Source organism: Pangasianodon hypophthalmus, chromosome 13 (genome assembly GCF_027358585.1).
Source record: "Pangasianodon hypophthalmus isolate fPanHyp1 chromosome 13, fPanHyp1.pri, whole genome shotgun sequence".
NCBI classification, from domain to species: Eukaryota; Metazoa; Chordata; class Actinopteri; order Siluriformes; family Pangasiidae; genus Pangasianodon; species Pangasianodon hypophthalmus.
Window position 1 is genome coordinate 15,484,983 of NC_069722.1, and position 21,332 is coordinate 15,506,314.

At 38.0% G+C, this 21,332-nt stretch overlaps 2 protein-coding genes, 1 long non-coding RNA gene and 1 other non-coding gene across 6 annotated transcripts in view; 2 read left to right on the top strand and 2 right to left on the bottom strand.

The window, feature by feature from the left end:
* Window positions 1-16,597, top strand: part of tex2 (testis expressed 2) — a 34,567-nt gene extending 17,970 nt beyond the window's left edge. For all 3 annotated transcript variants that reach the window (XM_053239078.1, XM_034310300.2, XM_034310301.2), the window contains 10 exons: window positions 869-1,069; window positions 1,369-1,678; window positions 2,335-2,570; window positions 3,532-3,675; window positions 3,760-3,859; window positions 6,513-6,633; window positions 7,438-7,542; window positions 8,173-8,382; window positions 9,769-9,889; window positions 13,820-16,597. In XM_053239078.1, the coding sequence (XP_053095053.1) occupies window positions 869-1,069; window positions 1,369-1,678; window positions 2,335-2,570; window positions 3,532-3,675; window positions 3,760-3,859; window positions 6,513-6,633; window positions 7,438-7,542; window positions 8,173-8,382; window positions 9,769-9,889; window positions 13,820-13,975 (1,704 nt within the window). In that variant the 3' untranslated portion in view covers window positions 13,976-16,597. The remainder of the gene's footprint in view (window positions 1-868; window positions 1,070-1,368; window positions 1,679-2,334; window positions 2,571-3,531; window positions 3,676-3,759; window positions 3,860-6,512; window positions 6,634-7,437; window positions 7,543-8,172; window positions 8,383-9,768; window positions 9,890-13,819) is intronic.
* A 55-nt stretch (window positions 16,598-16,652) lies between these two features.
* Window positions 16,653-16,788, bottom strand: LOC113528654 (small nucleolar RNA SNORA50). Its single transcript, XR_003402969.1, has one exon. It is a non-coding gene; the product is annotated as a small nucleolar RNA SNORA50 (small nucleolar RNA).
* A 31-nt stretch (window positions 16,789-16,819) lies between these two features.
* LOC113528255 (uncharacterized) lies at window positions 16,820-17,679 on the bottom strand. Its single transcript, XR_003402916.3, has 4 exons — window positions 17,449-17,679; window positions 17,275-17,354; window positions 17,002-17,125; window positions 16,820-16,906 (listed from the first exon to the last, which is right to left on the bottom strand). It is a non-coding gene; the product is annotated as an uncharacterized LOC113528255 (long non-coding RNA).
* A 97-nt stretch (window positions 17,680-17,776) lies between these two features.
* Window positions 17,777-21,332, top strand: part of LOC113528209 (serine/threonine-protein kinase/endoribonuclease IRE1) — a 28,304-nt gene continuing 24,748 nt past the window's right edge. Inside the window, exon 1 of the mRNA XM_026916617.3 lies at window positions 17,777-18,016. Coding sequence (XP_026772418.3) covers window positions 17,942-18,016 — 75 coding nt within the window. The 5' untranslated portion in view covers window positions 17,777-17,941. The remainder of the gene's footprint in view (window positions 18,017-21,332) is intronic.

Consider the following 21,332-nt stretch of genomic DNA (forward strand, 5'->3'; position numbering starts at 1 on the left):
GTCTATGCTAAAAGTAAAATAGAAATGAAAATATTCTTATAATTGTACATGGGTTTTAGAGAACCTCTACCTGCAGAAAGGGGAGGAGTTGTACAGTCTGGTTACCAGGGGGGGAGAAAAGGTCTCCTGTGGCATATGGTGTTGGAGTACTGTGTTGTGGAGTGGGTGAGCAGTGTTTCCATGATGCTGAGGAGTTTCTGCACCATCCTCCTTTCAGTCACTTGCTCCAAAAAAAATAAAAAAATAGCACCAGAATTGCTAAGCACATCACAAATGTCTCAATTTAAACATATTTGTGTTTCAGAGTGGAGCTGACTTTAAATTTAATGGCACTAGGCTGGGACTGTATTAAAAAGGTTAATCCACCATACCATCTTTAAAAATGACCAGGGAAGGTTGACATTAACTCTACTATAGAATACCATGACAACAAAGAAATATGTTCAGTCATATTCCTTGTCAGTGCAATATGTTTTATCATTTTATCAAGTGGTAGCTAATACAACAGCAATTCTAGTAAATGAAGGCTTAACAAGGAAAAAGACATATGCCTATTATCCCCATATACCTAAGGAGTTGCCTATTTTATATTTTAGCATGCTCTAAAGTCAGATCTGACATTTTCACATATTACCATCTAATCTGATTTCTTTCATGGAGTCTAAATAGAATAATAACAGGGAAATAAGTAAATAGAGATTTATGCAGTATTTTATATTCATTCAGTAAGCATGTCCATGACAAAATAGCTTCATCTAAACGCGGACATCTGATCTGATTTCAACAGTCTAAACATAAGCTAAGCAATGACCCTGACGTTAACCTAACTCTGTACATGGTATTTTTTTGTGATATTTGCTATGTCAAGGGTTGGATGAATGAGATTTACAGCTATGACCCAGAGACGTACCACGCCACGCTTACACATTCAGTATATGTGCGTCTTGAAGGCTCTGTGCTGCGTCTCTCCAAACCCAACCGCAATATTCCCCGCCGTGCCACCTTCAATGAGCCCAAACCTGACATCACATACATCAGCCAGAAGATCTATGACCTGACCAACAGCAAGGTGGGATACCAGTGACACCTGTGCAGATAATGTGGCTAAGAAGGTTGTTGTTCCCAGTTAGCATTAATTTTGCACTGATCACAAGTAGCATTTGTGATTTTTGTAAACCTTTTTACTGACCTTCTTTTTAAAAGACGCTATATTGAGAACATTCATTTGTTGCTTCGAGGGAGCAATTTTAGTTGCAAATGATGTAACAAGAGCATCATATAATACCAACTGCCTATTCTGCTCATAAAATATGCTACATTGTACCAAATATGATAGTGAGAAAAACTAACTTGCAGTTGGTCCCACAGATCTACTTGGTGCCCCACAGCCTGGCCAGAAAACGTGTGTGGAACAAAAAATATCCCATTTGCATTGAGCTGGCCAAACAGGATGACTTCATGTCAAAGGGGGATCAGACTGAAGCCGAGGAGGAGAAAGTCCTTGCTCCAGGTGAAAGGACTGAGGGGGTAGTGAGTAGTGAGGAAACCAAGCGCTCCACAGACCCTGTGCTGTACCTGTTCGGGAGGACAGGAAGAGAGAAGGAAGAATGGTTCAGGAGGATGCTGCTATCCTCCAGGCTCAAGGCTGAGATCAGGAAACCCTCTGGGCTGCTTGCATGTAAGACTGGAGCCTGAGTGAATGTTCACAATCATGCTCAGGGCTGCCTCTGAACATTTGGGGGCCCTAAGCAACAACTTAAAATAAATACAAATGAACAAGATACTGCAGGATATTACTATCTAACTCTTGTTACTTGCTAGCTAGCTTTTTCCATTTCAATTACATCAACAAGCAGAACCAAGAAAGCAGACAAATCAAGTAAATCAAATTTATTAATATTAATTCCTTACCAGTGTTTTCGACTCGTCTCCTTTTTTCTTTTTGGGTTTCATTTTTGCCTGATTGCCACTTATTCACTAGTTAATAATTATTTTCTATTAATTTCTATTGTTTGTCACACGACAAGGGGCCCCCTGCGACTGCCTGATCCATAAACTTTTGCCAAGTGATAGTAAAATATGTTTTTTCATTATCTGTTTTAAAAATCATGGGGCCCTTTGGTGGTCCGGGGGCCCTAAGCAACTGCTCATACCACTTATAGGAGGAAATGGCCCTGATCATGCTAAAATCAAAGAAAAACTAAAACAATGTAGTTTTTCTAAATTTGCTGATTCTAAAATTGTTGATTATTGCTATGGAGTTAATGGAGTACATTCTATTTTCCATTATGCTTATCTGGTTTATATACATAAGTTTGGTTGTTTTCTCCACAGCTTGCCTCCCCTCCTACAGCAGCGGGAGCAGCCAAGCAGGCGCTTTGTCTCACAGTTGCAGCAGTAGTCAGGGCAGTCTAGATGACGTGATACAGTCTAAACCACGGCAGAAAGATGTCAAACAAAAAGTACTGGACTACAATGTCTACATGGCTAAATATATCAGCCACACTTCAGGAAGCCCAAATCCCAGCCCTCTTCACAGTACTGATAGCAGTCCGAGGAGCGTAACGAAGGTACTGATCACCTCTTGGAATCCCACCAACAGTTCACTTTTTTTTTTTTTTTTTTAAACATTTTTGTGTTCAGTCTTAAGACAGTCCATAAACACAGACCAAGCTTCCATACCAATCATACAACTGCATATATTCTTTATAATATACAGTTGATATAAAATGTCTACACACCCCATTAAAATTATTGTTTTTTTTTTAATGTAAAAATGAAAAAAAAATTATTTCGTACTCTTTTTCCTTTGATCCTGTACATGCTTTGCAAACTCTTTGTGGACCATGGCTTCAGTGGTTGGATGTAACCAAGAAAATGTCAAGAAAATACTAAGAAACAACTAATCTTTATTTGGGGTTAAACAGAATCACTTCATTGATGACAGGTGTATAATAATAATAACTTCTGAACATGAGTTTGAATGTGACTGGTTAATTCTGAGCACAGTCACATGCCCCATTATAAAAGAGTGTGTACACTTATGCAAGTTTTTTCTTTTTCTTCTTTTTCCCTAAAACGTTTCCTGTTTGTTTTTCACTTGAATTTTGTTGGTTGCTATATCATCTTAAAGGTGGAAAAAGATCTGACATGCTTTATCTTGGTCACAAAAACCTGCAGTTTTAGCGGTGTGTATACTTTTTATATCCACTGTATGTACATATCTTTTTATGACAGTTAACAACCAAACATTTATCTGAAGCCTTATCTGGTGCTCCTTGGTCCTGTTGAAGGCCTTGGCCCAAACCAACTCATCACAATATATGTCATTTAAGGAATCTTTAACATTCCGTTACAGTGACACCGCTGTTGTAAGGATGGCTCCAGACCCAAAGCTGAAAACTGTCCAAGCTTTCAGCATTATTTATTCAGTTTGTGATGTGATATTTTAATGTGTCGACTAGTCTAGTTTGTTCTGCAAGCACTGTTCATGAGCTCATGCAGACGATCTCTGTCTGGGCTTGCTTCCAGTTCCCAGCAGGTCCTGGCACAGAGGCTGAGTCTGAGGCCTGGGTCAACGCCCTACTGGGCCGCATCTTCTGGGACTTCCTCAGGGAGAAGTACTGGGCTGATATGGTCTCCAAAAAGATCCAAATGAAGCTGAGTAAAATCCGGGTATGTGTTTCAGCTCTTGTTTTTCCTGAGTTCCTTTAGGCATTTAGGTGTTTTGATGCTAAAACTGGTATTTTAAAATTAAAGCTGCCGTACTTCATGAACGAGCTGACACTGACTGAGCTGGATATGGGCATGGCTATTCCCAAGATTCTTAAGGCCTCCAAGCCATCAGTGGACCATCAAGGTGAGCCTTTGACTTGAGCTTGATTCCACTGTAGATATATTTATATGGATTGAATGGTTTGTATGGTTCGTATGTGTAGCATTTCATATTCCTGACAAACTGCAACATGCAAACATTTTTTCAACCAATCATGTACAAGTATTTGGTACATGAGGACCTAATCAACAAGTATTTATTTGCCACAATGCCAGAACAAGCTGCATAATTTTTATTCAATAATGCTGATATCAAGAAAGTTATAGAAACTAAAGTATATGAGCAAAATTTAAAAAATAAATAAATAAATTTTAAAAAAAGCTCGTTTTAACCAGGAAGACAACATACTTAAAAATATAGCTACAAGCAGCAATTAAAGGGGCCGAGCACTTTCTGTCCCCACCCCATAGTGACGGAGGTAGACCTGAAGGCACTGGGATCATCAGTGCTTGCTCTAAAAGAGATTTGAAGGCAAAACGTCAAGCCGTTACCACCTTTATAATTAGATATCACCTCACCAACTTCTTGTTTTTGGTAGTCCTCCCAATTTGCAAGTGATGTCAAATCTTGTTTCTAAACTTCAGCTCATGTTGCTATATGTATGTGACAGGTTTAACATCAATATATAAAATTTCGTTGTGAGATATGCCCTTACTTCCTGTTTGGCAAATTAGCCATCAAATTCATTTGCAGAGTATACTAATTAGTGAAATAAATTAAAATATCAGGATATTAAAAATCAGATAAACAACTTTATTTTGCGCTGATGCATGCCAAATTTGGTGGTGATCAGACAAAAATTAATAGGAGAAGAAAAGAAAAAACTGATTTTGAAAAAATTCAAAATAGTTGAAAATCCAACATGACAGAAAGTCCATCAGACAAAAGTGGAATCACGCTTCTACTACATTCCTTTGTGGAGTTATTATTGTAAAAATATATGTCCAGCTTTGCCCTGTTGGTGGCGTTAGAAGGCTTAGTGGTATACACCAAAATTGCTGTGAAGATAGCTGAGACTGTCCTCTATCACTGTGCCAAATTTCATAAAAACTGTACAAAGCATTTTATGGGTTACCATAGACTACCATAGAAGAAGAAGAAAAAGAAGAAAACATACAATCACTATAGGGTGCCTACGCACCTTTGGTGCTTGGCTGTCTAATAAGAGGATAGTGACATTTCAGTTGTCCATGCTGGGCTGGGCTTTTGCATCTGAAAAAATATTCAATATTTAACTTTTTGAATGTTGCTGTAATTGAGAAATAATAGGTTCATGTACCATTTTATCTTGAACCCCTCCATTATGTAGCCTAAATTTGCCTATTTGTGTATGAGACTAGACTGAGACTTGACCATATATGTTAACAACAGTAATTAACACTTAATCAACAGCCCCAACCAGACACATGCCAGGGCATGTTTCAATAGGAAGCAACTAGGGGTTGGTGGAGTTGATTATTTTTCCATAACGGCAAATCCCGAAGTGTTTTATTCCTCTTTTACCACAGCAACTAATTTTTTTTTAATTAATGAACAGTACACTGTACTTCTTACCCATTTATGGTTACATTTATGGAACATCCATGAAACAAGTTATTTTCAACAGTTGTTTCCTCACCAGCCATCCCTTTGTTCTTGAGCTCTCTTTTAATAAGATAAAAAAATGCAGCTTGTCATGTTACTGACAAACTGCAACAAGCAGTCCTTTCCTGCAGCAGAAAGCTTAAAGCAACAGCTTTACCTCAAAGCTTTATGTTACAGAACAACACTTATGTTAGGGTTTGCCAACAAGTCCTTTTGAGTTAGTTGTTACTATTAAAATAATAAAATTGAACATTGCATTCATGTCTGACTGTGATTTGCCTTTCAGAGGCATGTTGTTATAGACAAATTATCAACACCTTTTGACCAGTCAGATTTGACAATTCGATGGTGTCATGGTATAAAAGGATTAAATATCTGTAGAACAAGCACTTATGAGTTATTTAGTTACCAGAACTTAGTTTATTTTAGTATGCATGGAATTCTTTTATAGACACTTGAGAATGACACATTATAAGAACATTTTGTAATGCAGTCTAAATCTATATAGCTATTTGACTCATGTAGCTTGGGATAACTGAAATTATTCTGCCAAATTTGAAAAGTAGCCCTTAGCAGTGTTCTTTATGACATATGACATATGGATTAGACAGAGACCTTTTCCTGCAGTGTGCACTTCTCACCTTTAGGGAGAATGTGAGAGGCTGTAGCCATGCTCCTGCTGGGCTGGTGAACTTATCTCTCGCTATCCATGAACAGCCCACAGAATCAGTTCTGATTGGCTCAGAGGCACTGAGAGCATCTGAGAGCTGACCTTTTGCAGGCTCACAGGGAGGTAAGTGTTGCTGCAATTAGAACGGACCCCGGGGAGCAGCAATATGATGTCTCAATAGCAAAGTGTCTACTTGAAGCCACAAGAAGGATGTACTAGAGAAGCAAGCCGAGCAGCAGGTTGAAAACATGAGCTTTGTAGGAAGCATGTTTTGTAGGAAGCACATGCAAGCCTTCATTGACCCAAGTGGTGGTGTGTGATACGGGAGAGCTACCTAGTGTGTGGAAATTAGCCAAAAAAAAAAAAAGTGCAGCATGGGAGCATTTAGGGATGTAGTCTTGATTATTTATCATTCCCCTGTAGGTCTGTGGTTTGACTTGGAGATCTCATACTCTGGTTCTTTCCTGATGACGCTGGAGACCAAGATGAATCTGACCAGGCTTGGGAAGGAGGGAGAGAGCTTTGGTGAACAAGGAAAAGAGGGGTAAGGAGCATGGAATGCCATGTAAGAAAATTTAGTGTGGCAATTACTCAAAATCACATGTATTGCAAATATCTGATATGTGACTATACAATTAGCACTGAATATGTGGGAAAAGAAACAAAAACTACTAATGTTCAAAAAGGTCAGTACTATGCATTTAATGTTCCTCTGCATTTTGAAATAAAGCTGACATGTTAATTATTTATAACATTTTACATGGTGAAAAAGGTCTAAAGGTTTAAATATTATGAAAATTTACTTTTTCTATTTTTGCTTTGTAGTATTTTGCTTTTGTGTGTTTTACGCACCATTTAAAGGTTAATAAATGAAGTATTGCTTTTAACTAATGTTTTTTGTGCATGTATCTTCCTTGCCTTTCTCTCTCTTCTTTTTCCTGCCCCATATGGACATGATGGATCTGTTCTGTTATTGGTGAGTCAAGCCTGCACTCTGCCCATCTCCTGATGTCTCAGTTTCATTGTTACACCGCACCAATTAATAGTATAAGCCATGACCATGACAGAGATGGTGCAACACTATAACTCTTGTTGCTCTGAAATGCTTGAAAGTCAAGAGTGAAATATCTAGTGGCCCTGGAGTATGTAGTAACTAAATGTTTAATATCCATGCTTCTGCTGCGTAGCCTGGGTATACTATCTGTTAGCTATTGTACGGTAGCTCCAAATGTGTGCACTAATCAAGCATACTTAGCAAATGGATCCAGAGCCAGAAAAGGAAATGGCCAGAGGAATACAAAAAAAAAAAACCTGTATACACTTGTGTGTGCGCGTGTGTTAGGCCCAGACCACGTGCATACTGCCTGGCTGACAGTGATGAGGAGTCGTCCAGTGCTGGATCATCTGATGAGGAGGATCCGGCAGAAGTACCTGAAATGCCGGGGACAGAGGGGTGAGTGTAAAAGCAGAATTCACATTAGGAGGCTTCTTGTGTAGCAGGTATTACCATTATCTCTTGGAAACAGACTAATAATATGAAGACATTAATTAACATTAATTAACATTAGACATCATTGCAGTATAATATATAATATATTATAATTGAAAAAACAGTTTGTCACATAATGCTGTAAAGAAATTTGTTGTTTGTGCCAATAGGAAATAATTCTGGTGTGAAGTGGAAGATCTGTGGTTAAATTTCTATGCTAGTAAACAGAAAGTCATGGACTGCCAGAGATGTACTGTTCAACACATAAGCTGTTCAGCTACAGAATATGTTTGAATTGATGCATCTTCCAATGTATACATGTAGATTGTCTGTCTCTTTTTCTCATGCTAATATGAACATAGCTTACGAGCTTTGCAGTTCCCTCTACTCACCATTACATTTACAAAATAGAAATCATTTATACAACTGAATCTTTTATTCAGCATTGTATTGCCATCAAACCCCATGATCAGCATGGTCAGACAGAACACTGACACTAGTAGCCCTACAGCTTTATCAACTTCTGCAAACAATAACCATAAAAAGTTAGTGATAAACCTGACAGCCTATATGCTTTCTCACATTATTCTGCAGTTTCGTCGGAGGACATCGGCCAAGCAAGATCATGCGCTTTGTAGACAAGATCGCAAAGTCAAAGTATTTTCAGAAGGCCACTGAGACAGAGTTCATAAAGAAGAAGATCGAGGAGATGTCCAACACTCCTCTTCTCCTCACTGTGGAAGTGCAAGAGTGCCAGGGCATGCTGGCCATCAACATTCCACCTCCCCCTACAGACAGAATATGGTACGATCTACATTAATGCAGTGGGGTTTTTTTTTTTGTTTTGTTTTGTTTTTCATGAATGCTGACTTTTTATGAAAAATAGCTTTTGCCTCTTAACATTTTCTTTGTATGCCCTCTGGAGCTTGTCTATGGTACTTAAAGACCAAGCTATTTAACCCTTAGTTTGTCTCAGTCAAAGTAACCCAATAAACTTTTTTAACAGTAGTGGAGGAATGCAAAAATGTTAGTTTATAAGCAAGTACGAGCAAGAAATTTCATAATTGTCTTCATTTCTCAAATGAAATATAATTTTAAAAATTATATTTATATTACACAGATTACATTTAGGTGATTTTGACATGAGAGAAATAAGTGTCTTTATAAATTATGAAACAAAAAGTTGATTTTAGTGTCTGTTTCATTTCTTCCATTTCTTAATGCACACCTTTGTATATAAACTGCCATTAGCAGAATCACCAAGTCGTAATTACCTATAAATACAGTATACAACCATTAATGAGTATAAACAGAATATGGACTTCTCTTCCAAGACTATATACCATCAGCTCTAGAATTATTGACACCCTTGCTAAAGATGAGTAAAAAAAAAATAAAAAAATTTTTTTTGTATTTTGATCTTCTTGATTTGCTTAATCTCACACTGACAATGTGAAATCAACCAAACTTTTAATTAAATAAATTATATTCTAAGAAAAAATACACTAATTAAAAAAATATTTTTAACAGAATTATGTATCACAATTAATGGCACCCCTGCACTGGCACAAAAATACTTTGTACAATCAACATAACAGCACATAACAGAGTCTTCTCTTATAATGCTTGATGGTATAGAGACTCCTCAATACACCATCTCTCCAGATCATCCAGGGTCATGTATCGTCTCTTGTGGTGCTCTTCTTCACTTCACCTCACAGGTTTTCAGTGGGTGTAGATCAGGGGACTGGGATAGCCATGTCAAAAGCTTGAGTCTGTGGTCATTGATCCATTTTTGTGTGTGGATTTTGGTGTATGTTTTAGGTCATTGTCCTGCTAGAAGGTCAAACCATGACTTATTTGTAGCTTCTTGGCAGAGGCAGCCAGATTTTCATTTAAACTCTACTGGTCCTTCATGCAGTCCATGATGCCATGCATCCTAACAAAGCAGCCAGATCCTTCACAGATCCAGACCCACCTTCAGTATTTGTTGCCAAAAATCTCTATTTTTGTCTCATCTGACCAACTTCCACAAATGTCTAACTCTTGACATAATTGTACTTACTTTTGAGGTTAGAAGAAAAGGCTTTCTTCTTGCACATCTTCCAAATAGTCTTGGCATGGAGGTGGTGTGTAATTGTAAATTTGGTGACTGGATAGTGAGATTGTCAGGTGCTCTTTCGCCTACAGGTATGGCTTCAGAAAGCCTCCTCACCTTGAGCTGAAAGCCCGACCTAAACTTGGTGAGAGGGAGGTCACTTTCGCCCATGTCACAGACTGGATTGAGAAGAAACTGGATCAGGAGTTTCAGGTACTGCCAGGTTCAATGCATTTCGCTTTTTTTTAGGTGTGACTGAAAAATGTTTTATTCTATTGATATGATAGACTAGATTATCAGGTGAATGTACAAGCTTTAGTTGTAATTGTTTTAAATGTAATTTGTCTCAAATTAGAACGTCCCTTTCAGTGACTATTATATTTCCTGGAGCTTCCTGGATTGTACCTCTAATAGATTGAAGTACATTGGATTGCATAAGTATTCACACCCTTGATCTTCACATTTTATAGTGTTAGAACCTGTAAAAGAAATGGATTGGGATTATATGTGACAAAATATCCCATAATATTGAAGTGGAATATAAAAAAATGTAAATAAATAAAGTTAAAAATAAGTATTCACCCCCATTTCATTAGTATTGGTACAGCCAGGTGCATTCAAAATACATATAATTATTTGAGTCATCTGTGTGCAGTTAAAGTGTCACATGATCTCAGTATAAATACCCCTGTTCCTGGCCCCAGATGTTGTTAGAGAACATATCTAAACATAGTATCATGAAGACCAAGGAGCTATCAAAACAATTCTGTGATGAAGTTATGGAAAAGTATCAACCACATTTTGGTTATATAAAAGATATCCCAAACTTTGAAGATCCATTGCTAAAAAATTGAAAGAATATGACACAACCGGGACTATGCCTTGAGTAGGCCATCCACCAAAAGTCAGCTAGAAGCCCCCATTTCAGTACTGTGTTTATTCATGACATATAATCCCAATTAAATCCATTTTAGTTTCAGGCTCTAACACTACAAAAATGTGGAAAAGTTCAACAGGGGTGAATACTTGTGCAAGGCACTGCTTTTTCACTATGACACCACCTAAAATGACAGAAGTCATTAATGTGTTATTAATGTATTAACAAATTTAAAATAACTCTATCGTTTTCATGGTTCCCAGCACACGTTTAGGCATTTCCTATTTTCTTAGGAAAATAAGGAATGTTACTCAGGCTAATATGATAGTAAGAGGACGTGTCTTATTTACCTGGGGAGTATCTAACACATCATTGGCTAATCAGTGTGCACAAGAAGTGCTCAATTATTATAGTTGAGGAATAGTACCACCATATTTAAGCGATATTAAATTACATCAAGGAGACTATAATTTAGATGGGTTGATGTATTTTAGGAAACTCGGTTTAGTAGCTGAAAGCTTTTTCATTATCGAGAACATAAACACACAAATGTCGGAGTCAGTAAAACTCAAAAGCTGAATGTCTGTATCTGTATGAAGATACATTGAGTTGTCTGCATACGAAATTGAAAAGACCTCTATAATAATGCCATAAACTCATTTTGCGCCATGTAAAGATGTAAAGACATGCCTTTGTGCCCCCATGGTCTCCTAATAAAGACTTCCTAGAAGCACCCCTGACAGCATCTATTCTAGGTTTCTGTGCTTATCAGAGGAACTGCTGGACAATATCCGATTAAATATTCTTTCAAAAAATAAATAGATCACACAGTAGGAATGCAACAGCCATTTGTAATGGACAAAAGCATAAAAGACAACTACATTTCACCATTAAATCACTGTGAGGAGACACAAATCTGTTAGTGGGGAGCTTAACGTGTTGCAGGGTATTGCATGGTATTACAAGGGAACCATTTAAGTATTCATTTAAAAAAGTATTTCAGAAGAAAAAAGAAAAGTCTTTCCCTTTGGAGCTATGAAATTTATCATGTCATTACATTAAAACCACAACAACAGTTTGAAGTAGATTCTGAAAATATTTGAGCCTTTAAATGATGTTAACATTGATGAGAGCATGGTGTGGGCAAGCAACAACTTGCTGGACAAAGACAATGTGGTCAACAGTGACACTTTCAATTGTTCTAGTCTGCATTAACCGTCAGATACAAACACCCCGGACCAGTGTAACACCTGGAGAGGTTTGGACATGCCCCTCTTATTGTTATATAAGCGGTAATGGAAATAGGAAATGTTGCATGCTTTCCAGACTAAATATGTGCTGGAACTGATAAAATACGAAAAAGTGAAAATGTTGAAAAGTAACGTAAAAGATAAAAGGATGAGCAAAATAAAGTTAATTTAAATGCATTTTATTGACTGACACTTTAGGAATGAATTAAAAGCTTTTTTTAATTTACCATGTAATCAACGTATGTATTTAGTAATTTTTTTTATATAGTTCTATTAATAACTTTTTTGGGGATTCCATTAAAAAAGCTCAGAAGTGTATTCAGGTTTGTTAGTAAGCTACTTAAAAACACGAAGGAAAAAAATAAGCACCTATGTATTTACAAGGATTTCAGATTCACGTACATTGGCTTGCTTTATCAGCCTTTTATGTCTGGGCTTAATGCGTGATCCATAAGATCACATAAGCCTTAAGTGTGTAATCGAGCAATAAAGCAGGCTGTTGTTCATTTATGTAAGCCCTAGCCACTGATCACAAAAAATTATGTGTCTACACCAATGACTGTATATGTAAGTGGACAACATAGTGCCATTTACTCCTGTTGTATGGTTTTGAAGCCTTTTTCGGTTGAAATGGGAGGTGCCATCTCGTGAAAATTTGATCCAGAGTCTGTACAGTAGAGACCTTGGAGCCAGAGCATAGTAGATAGGACCAGTCGGACAGTGGGCTCACCTCTCGCTTGCCCATGTTAGTGATGGATGCTGTACTTGTAAGTGTCAGGAATATGCACGCTGTGACATACCGGAAGTGCAACTTTAAATGGCACATTGGCTAACTCAAAGTGGCAAGTACAGCATTATTAATTAATATGTAAATGCTAAATTGTGGTCATATAATTTTCGCAAGAATATATCGATTTTATCATTGTCAGAAAAAAAAGATTTTAGAGCTTTGACTGAGCTACCATTTGATAGCCAGCTGATATTTTCTATCATGCAAATCAAAGTAATCTAAGTATAAATAGCTAATGTAATGGACCAGCTGAATATATACTGCTAAACAGCAATTACATTTACACTCAACACAACCTATTTTTTGAGGAAAAAAATCACTGCTCTCCACGATTTTCATCTAGCTAAATAGAGAAATGTGCTCTTTTATGCTCTTATGATTTTGTTGGTGGAGTTCATTTAAAAAGTGACTGGTTAACCTTACCAAGCTACTTCATGTGTTATCTAGGGTCATACAGTCAACAAATTGTTAGTTGACCTGGTTTATGCCATCCCTTTTTTTTTTTTAAACTCATGTTGGTTTGCTAGTTATAGTATCAGTACAACAAGCTAGCTTAAACATCAAAATGAGTAGCATACTGGAAAAACTGCAAAGAACTCGCCACTGAGGGTCTGTTTGAATAGGACGTGGCTTTGCTACAGAAATGTCAAGAGCTTTAGGTGCATGTTGGAAAGTGTGTGTGCATTCATGAGGCTCAACTATCATTTCTAAAACTGACATTCATCTCATCAATCACACCCTTTTACTTATCAACAAAAGACTCCTATGAAATATATTTACTGTAAGGAAAATATTGAGGGAGATATCAAGGTCAACTGACCTTGTAAAAATGACAGAACTCTGTTCCCAAAAATAATTTGTGGAGATGTCACTTAAGTTTAGCTCCTTTCCCATTGACTAACATAGGAATGGACAGGGTTAAAATCTGCACTGCTGCCAGCCACTAGAGGGCTTCAGAGACATTTTGGCTTTACTTTTGAATCCCTGACACAACATCCACCCACATATACAGTCATTGGTCTACAATGAATTACATTGTCTCTGGATACAATTGAGTTGTTTCTTGTATGTATTAAACATATAACATTTCAATTTTTCTGTAGTGCAAAATCTTCCATTGTAGATTTATATGCTGTTCATTCAGCAACATGGAACTTACTGTATGTCTGACAACTGTTACTTTCATTGATTGTTGAGCATTGTTTCTCTTCTGTTACCCATCACAGAAAATATTTGTCATGCCAAATATGGACGACGTGTGGTTACCCATCATGCACTCAGCCATGGACACACGTTCCAGCGTGAACTTAGCTACTGTGACAACCGATGCCTTGAAAGATGTGGCTCCCTTGGACCTTGAACAAACTGCAGATGACTTCTGAAGGCTGATAAAACTGTACTATGAGACTTTGGGGAGTCAACCAAGGGCACATGTTATATTATGTTCTTAGATGAAGGTTAGTTGGAAACATGAGGGTGTCTAAATGCATAATAGTAGACTAATACATTTGTATTAGATCTTGAACTGAGTAAAGTTCTGTTGAATAATGCTTTACATGCAGAGGCAGTTCTGGCAGTGTTTGATACATTTTTGGTAATTAAAACACAACCTTGGATTAAAGTCAGCTTTGGCTACAGCAAACATTTGGGTTGGAGACCTCTTATACATTCAGCAACCACTTTATTAGGAACCTCTGATCATTGAGGCAACTATTTAAATCAGCCAATCATGTGGCAGCAGCACAGAGCATAAAATCATGCAAATACAGATCAAGAGCTTCAGTTAATGTTCACATCAAACATCAGACTTAGGAAAAAAAATGTGATCTCAGTGACTTTGACAGTGGCATCATTGTCGATGCCAAGACAGGCTAGTTTGAGTATATCAGCAACTGCAGATCTGCAGATTTTCACACACAACAGTCTCTAAGGATACACAAAATGTTGCAAAAAGTATAAAACATCCAGGGAGCTGCTATTCTATGGGCAAAAATGCCTTGTTGATGAAAGAGATCAGAGAAGAATAGCCAGACTGGTTTGAACTGACAGGAAGACTACTGCAACTCAAATACCCACTCTTTACAACCAGGGTGAGCAGAAAAGTATTCAAAACTCACATCACACGTTAAGGTGAATGGGTACAACAACCAGACCACATCAGGCTCCACTCCTGTCAGCTAAGAACTGAAACTAGACAGTTGAAAAAGACCACGCAATTTTACTCCTCTCTTCAACTGTCCAGTTTCAGTTAACTGGAGCTCTTGGCCTTTATCTGGATGGTTTTCTGTGTTGCGCTGCTGCCACATGATTGGTTTATTGTCCAATTGCATGGATGTGCAGATGTTCCTAATCAAGTGTCTGGTGAGTGTGTGTGTGTTTGCAGCTAAAAGCTACTTTTGTGTGATAGGTAATGTCCTACTGAAGGTATCGGGTGTATCAGAAGCTTTTTACCTCATTTCTTTGCAAGGCAGTGTGGAAGGCCAACTGAGATATTCCCTTGTCACTCCTTTTAAATCATGTCCCTGCTAGTGGCTTTTGATAGGATATCTTAAAATGGTCCTAATTGAGTGTGTGCCACTTTCAGCATTCTTTCAATAATGTAAACTAGTGAGAGTATGTTTGTGGATTTTTGTGTATGCCATGATTATCAATTGCTTTGTGCAAATGTGCTTTCTCAAGGATAACCAATACCATACAGACGCCAACCTTCACAACTCTCTTTGCTGCCCGAGTCATCTGTGTCTATACGATTATGCAATTAGATCAGTTTCACTGTGTTCAAGGACACCAGCTAATATCCCATCTGCCCCAGAAGTGACACTACTCAAGCTGGCTAATCGAGTACATACAAATAAGGCGCTTTCTGTAGACTTCGACTTCTTAACTGAAAACTTTCTGGAACTGGCTGGAAAATGAAATACACAGTACTGTCTTTGCCATGGACTTGTATGCCATTGTGCAATATGGAGAAGCCATCTGAATGTATAAATCATTGCCTGATCATCTCAGTTTATGGGTTTTGTTATGGATGATGTTATTTCAAGATTTACAAAGATTCTCAAATTTGTTTTTTAATGTTGTCTCAATTTGTGTTGACAAAAAATGTGTTGTTTTATTCAGATAGTAGTTGTAAATATGCTTTAATGATGTGATTGAACATGTAGACCAGGGGTGTTCAACCTTACCTGCAAAAGGCCGATATGGCTGCAGGTTTCCATTCCAAGTCCCACCTCATTCCACTTGTTTAAGCTGTTGATCTCCAATCACTCCTATTTGGGTGGATTGAAAGTCTGCAGCCACTTTGGCTATTTGCAGATGTGATTGAAGGATAGACCAAGGGTTTTCAACTCTAGTCCTGGAGGCCCACTGTAATGCAAGACTTCACCGTTTCAAATACACCTGATCAAGGTTTTCTAACCCACCATTATTATAATCCAGTTCCTTTTAAGCATCAAAAATCAAAAACTTCAGGGCAGTGAACTTCCTGGACTGGATTTGAGATGTCCTGATATCCGCTACCACTAGACACATTGATGAAGCAGAGGTTCCCATTTAAACTCAAATCCCAAGTCCACAAATATAATTAGATAATCAAGGTCTGTAGATATTGGTTACCAATACTGAGTATGAAACAAAAATGAAAAATAGGAATCCTTGATGCACCATGGCAACAAGAAAAATAACCCAACAGGACTGGTAGTCAGTTATCTAATGATTGTCACATGTATTTTTGTTGCTTTCCTCAATGCTCTTCATAATTCATTGCAAACATTTCAAAGTACTCTGTCTATTTCTGCTAACTTGAAAACACCTACCACAATATTTATGTGCCATTGTTTGTGGAAGTCAGGCCAATGTTAAATGATCTGTGTGCTTCTCTATGCCAACTTCTCATCATACCTTTTGCACTTTGTGAAAATGATTGCCGTTTTAAGTGATTGTGTTCAGCCATACTGTGACAATGGAATTGTGTGGGGATGTATAAAATGCTTTTGGTAAAATTACCTTGTGTTTTTACTTTAATACTGCTTTCTCTATCATATGTTTATTTGGGGGAACAACTGTGGTTTGCTTTTAAAAGAGCAACTTGGGATATGATGCCAAGAAGCCCCAGTTATAACAAGCCTTTAATTTTGCACTGTTGCTTGGCCTATGGAGCCATGAGGAGGGCTTCAAAGGTTCAAAGACAGTGCCACCAAACAAGATAAACGACAGGAGGCAAAGTGTATGGTCACTTAATTTATGTTTTATTGTAGAAGCATCAAATTCATCTTTTCCCACAATACTTCCTTTGTCTAGAAGTTCATTCAACCCTACAAAGACAAACAAAAGGTTATATTTAGACACATTTTGCTATTAAAGCACAACTGTACAAAAATTTATGTAATCTGACTAAGGCTGGTCTTACTGTTAAACAGAAGTCTTCATTTAGATCAATCCAAAGCAGGCTGCAGACAGATCTCTACATTCTCAGCCTTTAGACCAGAGGCTGTGTGCTTTACAGTGTCTTCCTCTTAGGCTCCACATTTTTCCTGCAGTGGAAACAAAAAAAGGGCAATCAGATATAAACAGTCAAAGATGCTTAACTTACAACCTATTTAAGTACAAATTCCAACTGCCAAAATAGGTTTGGAAAAAAATATTAAAGAAAACCTATTAATAACTTAATATAAAGGCTTACCTTATCTCTCGGAAGATCAGCCATGCACTGCGCACGTGCCATGCAGGTTTCAGCAGCACCTTTTATATTTCAATCCAAACCTAAAACATCACATTAAAGACAAGATGGGCAACCATGCACACTAAATAAATCACAAAACGGAAAAATGTTAATGCTAAATATCCCCAGACTTACATTTGCTACAGTTCACAAGCTACATACACCGTCCACGTGTCTTCGCGTGCATCATGTCATTTCAGGCATATAATCTGAGACAAGGTTCGCGTTTCCAAGTATTGATTTAGAAACGCAATCTGTGAACAAAGATGTAATCATTTCTTTCATTTATTGCGGAAAAAAAGGCGCCCACGTATAGATTCTTCTATTCTTCTAGCTCACGCGCGTGCAGCTCGAAAGCCCACTGAAGTGAACAGAGCGAGTTCCGGTGTAAGCGGAACTTACCTCAAAGGCCAGCCCTCAACATTCGTGCGCATGCGTACTGTCGGGAAATTGTATTCGGCTTAGTAGTCACAGCTGGCGAGGAGTAAACCAAGCAGCATGGAAGATATTTCGCCTTTATAGTTAGCATCGAAGTAATTTTCGGGAAAAAAAAAAACAACAACAAATACATACTGAACCGTCGAAGTGTTGAATTTGTTCTATGTGAGCTGGTTTAGCGTTGTGGAAGATGGGCTGGGGTGTGTGTAGCAGGGCCCTTGTGTGGTGCATTTATACAGCGCTGTTCAGTACCCTGCTGTTAGAGGTAAGTAAACTGGAGATAACATGAATGTATACGTATTTAGATATTTAGCACTATTTTCAGCGCTACATACTAGTGTACTAAGGAGTATGCTAAATATTATGCTAGCAGACCCTCTGACGTGTGTACTATTTAGCAAGGGAAAGTTAGTGTGCGGTTTTGGATGTAGCCGAGGATAGTAAGCTAAGCAGTTATTCTCAGAAGGTGCTGAATTGGAAAGAACATACACAGAAAATGCTTATTATTAACATTTCACATTATTTAAAGCTATCAATTCTTTTACAAGAGTTGGCTAACTAACCAAAATGAGGAGAGCGTTGGAAAGAAAGCTAGTCTTTTGTGTGTGTTAGCGTCAGTAGTCGCTAATACCTGCTATTATTGCTAGCCTTCTAATATTAATGTTAATCTCATCACTGGGATTAGCTGAAAACCGGTTTCTTTTAAGGTATTAAAAAGCGTCACATAAGTCTCGCTTAGGTCTCGTACATGAAGCCACATCCATACGTTAGCTGGAAAACTTGTTTAACAGCTAACGTTCGCTAGCTCCATAACAAAAGTGTTTTGGGAATGGGTTAAAACGTTCATATGTCGCCTGATTTGTCACCTTTCCGGGCAAGCTACAACAAATATTCTGCTAAGACCAAGAATGAATGGACTAATATAACTTCTTTCACTGCTTTTCCAGGGCGTTGAACATGACAGACTTTTCAGTAACGGTTTATTAGTGTGTGTTGTCGTTAATTACTGGAAAATTATTCAATCAGGCCGTTACTGCGATCACTGCTTTTTGATCAGTACCACTCTAAGATAATCAGTTCATGTTATCAGTGATTAAAGATTAACATCAAAAATTGGTGTTAGTGAGAAAAACTACTTCTCCTTGTGTGGTATACAGTATAATGCTAGTTTAAGCTTGATGTTTGATATTCTCCAAAGAACATTGCCTCAAGCTGTCCTTATTGCCAGAGATCACATTTGTTTAGTAAGAAATGAGAACTCACAATAAGGTCTTTGCTACCTCTTGTAGCCGGATGGGTTTCTCTGTATTACTGGAGTCCACAACATTTTTCATGTTCATTTGACTTTTAGAGAACATCACATACACGCAAGGCTGAATGCAATCCAGGGATATACCGATGAGTGACAAATTAAACAAAAATTGACTTTGTTCTGCTGTAGGGGCTTTTATTTATTTTGCTGGCATGGTTTTGGGTCCACTCATCCTCTTCGAGGGAAGAGTCACTGCAAATCAATACCAAAGACTTCTGACTGTTCACCTTTATCCTATGATGAAATGTTTCATTTCTGATGGTAGTGGTCTCTTCCAGGAAGATTCCGCCCCCATCCTAGGGAACCGGAGCTCACTGAATGGTTTGATGAATATGAAAATGATAAATCGCGTGCTATGACCTTCAGACACCCCAGAAGATCTCAACCTAACAGAACTATTGGACTGATGTGTTAGACTATGTTTACATGCACATCAAATTCCGTTTAAGGTCTATATTCGGGCTGCAGACATTCCTAATGGGATGTTTATATGCATCGGAATATTCCTGTATACATCGTTGTTGTAAGCATGCCTGAGTTGGCCTTCCTAAATACCCAACCTTACAGTACCCACAATTCCTTGCGGGCTGAGCGTGCACATATATCTCCTTTCAGTGGATTTTCTGAATAAAGTGTTTACATTCAACAAATTTCCAATTAAAACTGGTATATTTCGGGGGTGGGAATCAGAATATTGTCTTAATCTGAATCAGGCAATCAGATAGCAGCGTTTACATGCCTCAATACTAATTAGAATATTGCTAAAATCCGATTAATATTGGAGTATTGATGTGCATGTGAACGTAGCCATTGTCTCATCATCAAAACATCAACTGAGAGATTAGCTCTTGGAATCCCTCCAAGCTGAGTGAAGCTCATGTGAAGCTGTTCTGGTCGCTTGTGGTGGCCCAACACCTTACAAAGTCACTTTGTACCTTGTCTGTAGTTGTTATATGAGCTGACAGTGATATAAGTTTCCACCAGAAACAGGTTTAAGATAGTTGTTTGAAAAACAGAAAGAGCCACAAGTCAGGAGACACAGAACAGGCAGTCAGATTAACTGATACAGTCTTACTGCTCTCAACTGCACTAAATAGTGGAATACACATTAACTGAGATAAACACAGCAAAAGAGGACACACTGACATACGCAAACAGAGGAAGAGTGCTTACTGGTGTGTGCCTTGATGTCTAGAAGCTCTTAGATATGGCTGGTTGAAAAATACAATATTATAATTAAAGACCGATATTGAGCTCATGGCATCGTATTGTCCTGTCCTGCTCCTTCAGTGAGTGAAGCTTGTGTAGGCATCTACAGAGCAAAGGAAGATATCATTACATTTGCCATCATTTTACTGTCACACAACAGCAAGTGAATAGTCTCATGGTTGAAAGATAGCAGTCAGTGTCATTATACGTATGCAAATGTAGAATACAATAAGAATCTTTTCCTAGCTTGTGACATAGCTCAGGGATTTGGGGTTAGTATGTAAGGTTTATTCGCAGACTGGAAGTTTGATGAGCCTAAACTGGTAGTCAGGTGTTTTAGAGCAGGAAAATGACCTTGGAAAAAACATTGGTGGAGCAGAATTGGTTGGAACTCATTTAGCCTGTGTATTACAAGTGGTGGAAAAACTGACCGTTCCAGGTTCCTCTGAATATGCAGTGTGTTGTGTGGAACAGCTCAGCACATGGCTTTGCATAAGAAATGACTTGTCCAGCTCATACCCACGAGCACATGGCCGCTGTTCTGTAAACAGTCTGCCGAGGCCTCTGTGCCAAGTCTTATCACAGGTTAACAAGTCTGTAGACAAAGTGTTCAGAGTGTAGTAGTATTGTGATTTATCAGTTAGGTTAGAGGATATGACTCAGTTTAATTCTGTGTTGACCTGGGCTTTGAGTTTTAGATGGGTTCTTTTTTTTTTTTTTTTTTTTTAAGGGCGGTGCATTTTGCACTCATTTCCCTTCCATTAGTACAATCTGTTCAGTCTGTTGCCTGTTACAGTTCCAAGTCTCAATCATTGTTATCTCGAGTGTGATCACAGAACCACGAATTGCAAGTTCGCAAGTTTGCGAGTGGCTAAATGTTACTGTAATGAAAATTTCACACTACTAGGATTACCACAGGTATGCATAGTTTATTGCAAATTGTGAACAGTTGCAGTTGTGTATAAATGAACTCCTTTGAATTTTCTCTAACTGGAGACCATAATTGATTTTAAAAATGAACTTTAATACCCGATAGTTTGTATTTTTAGCCATCACGTCA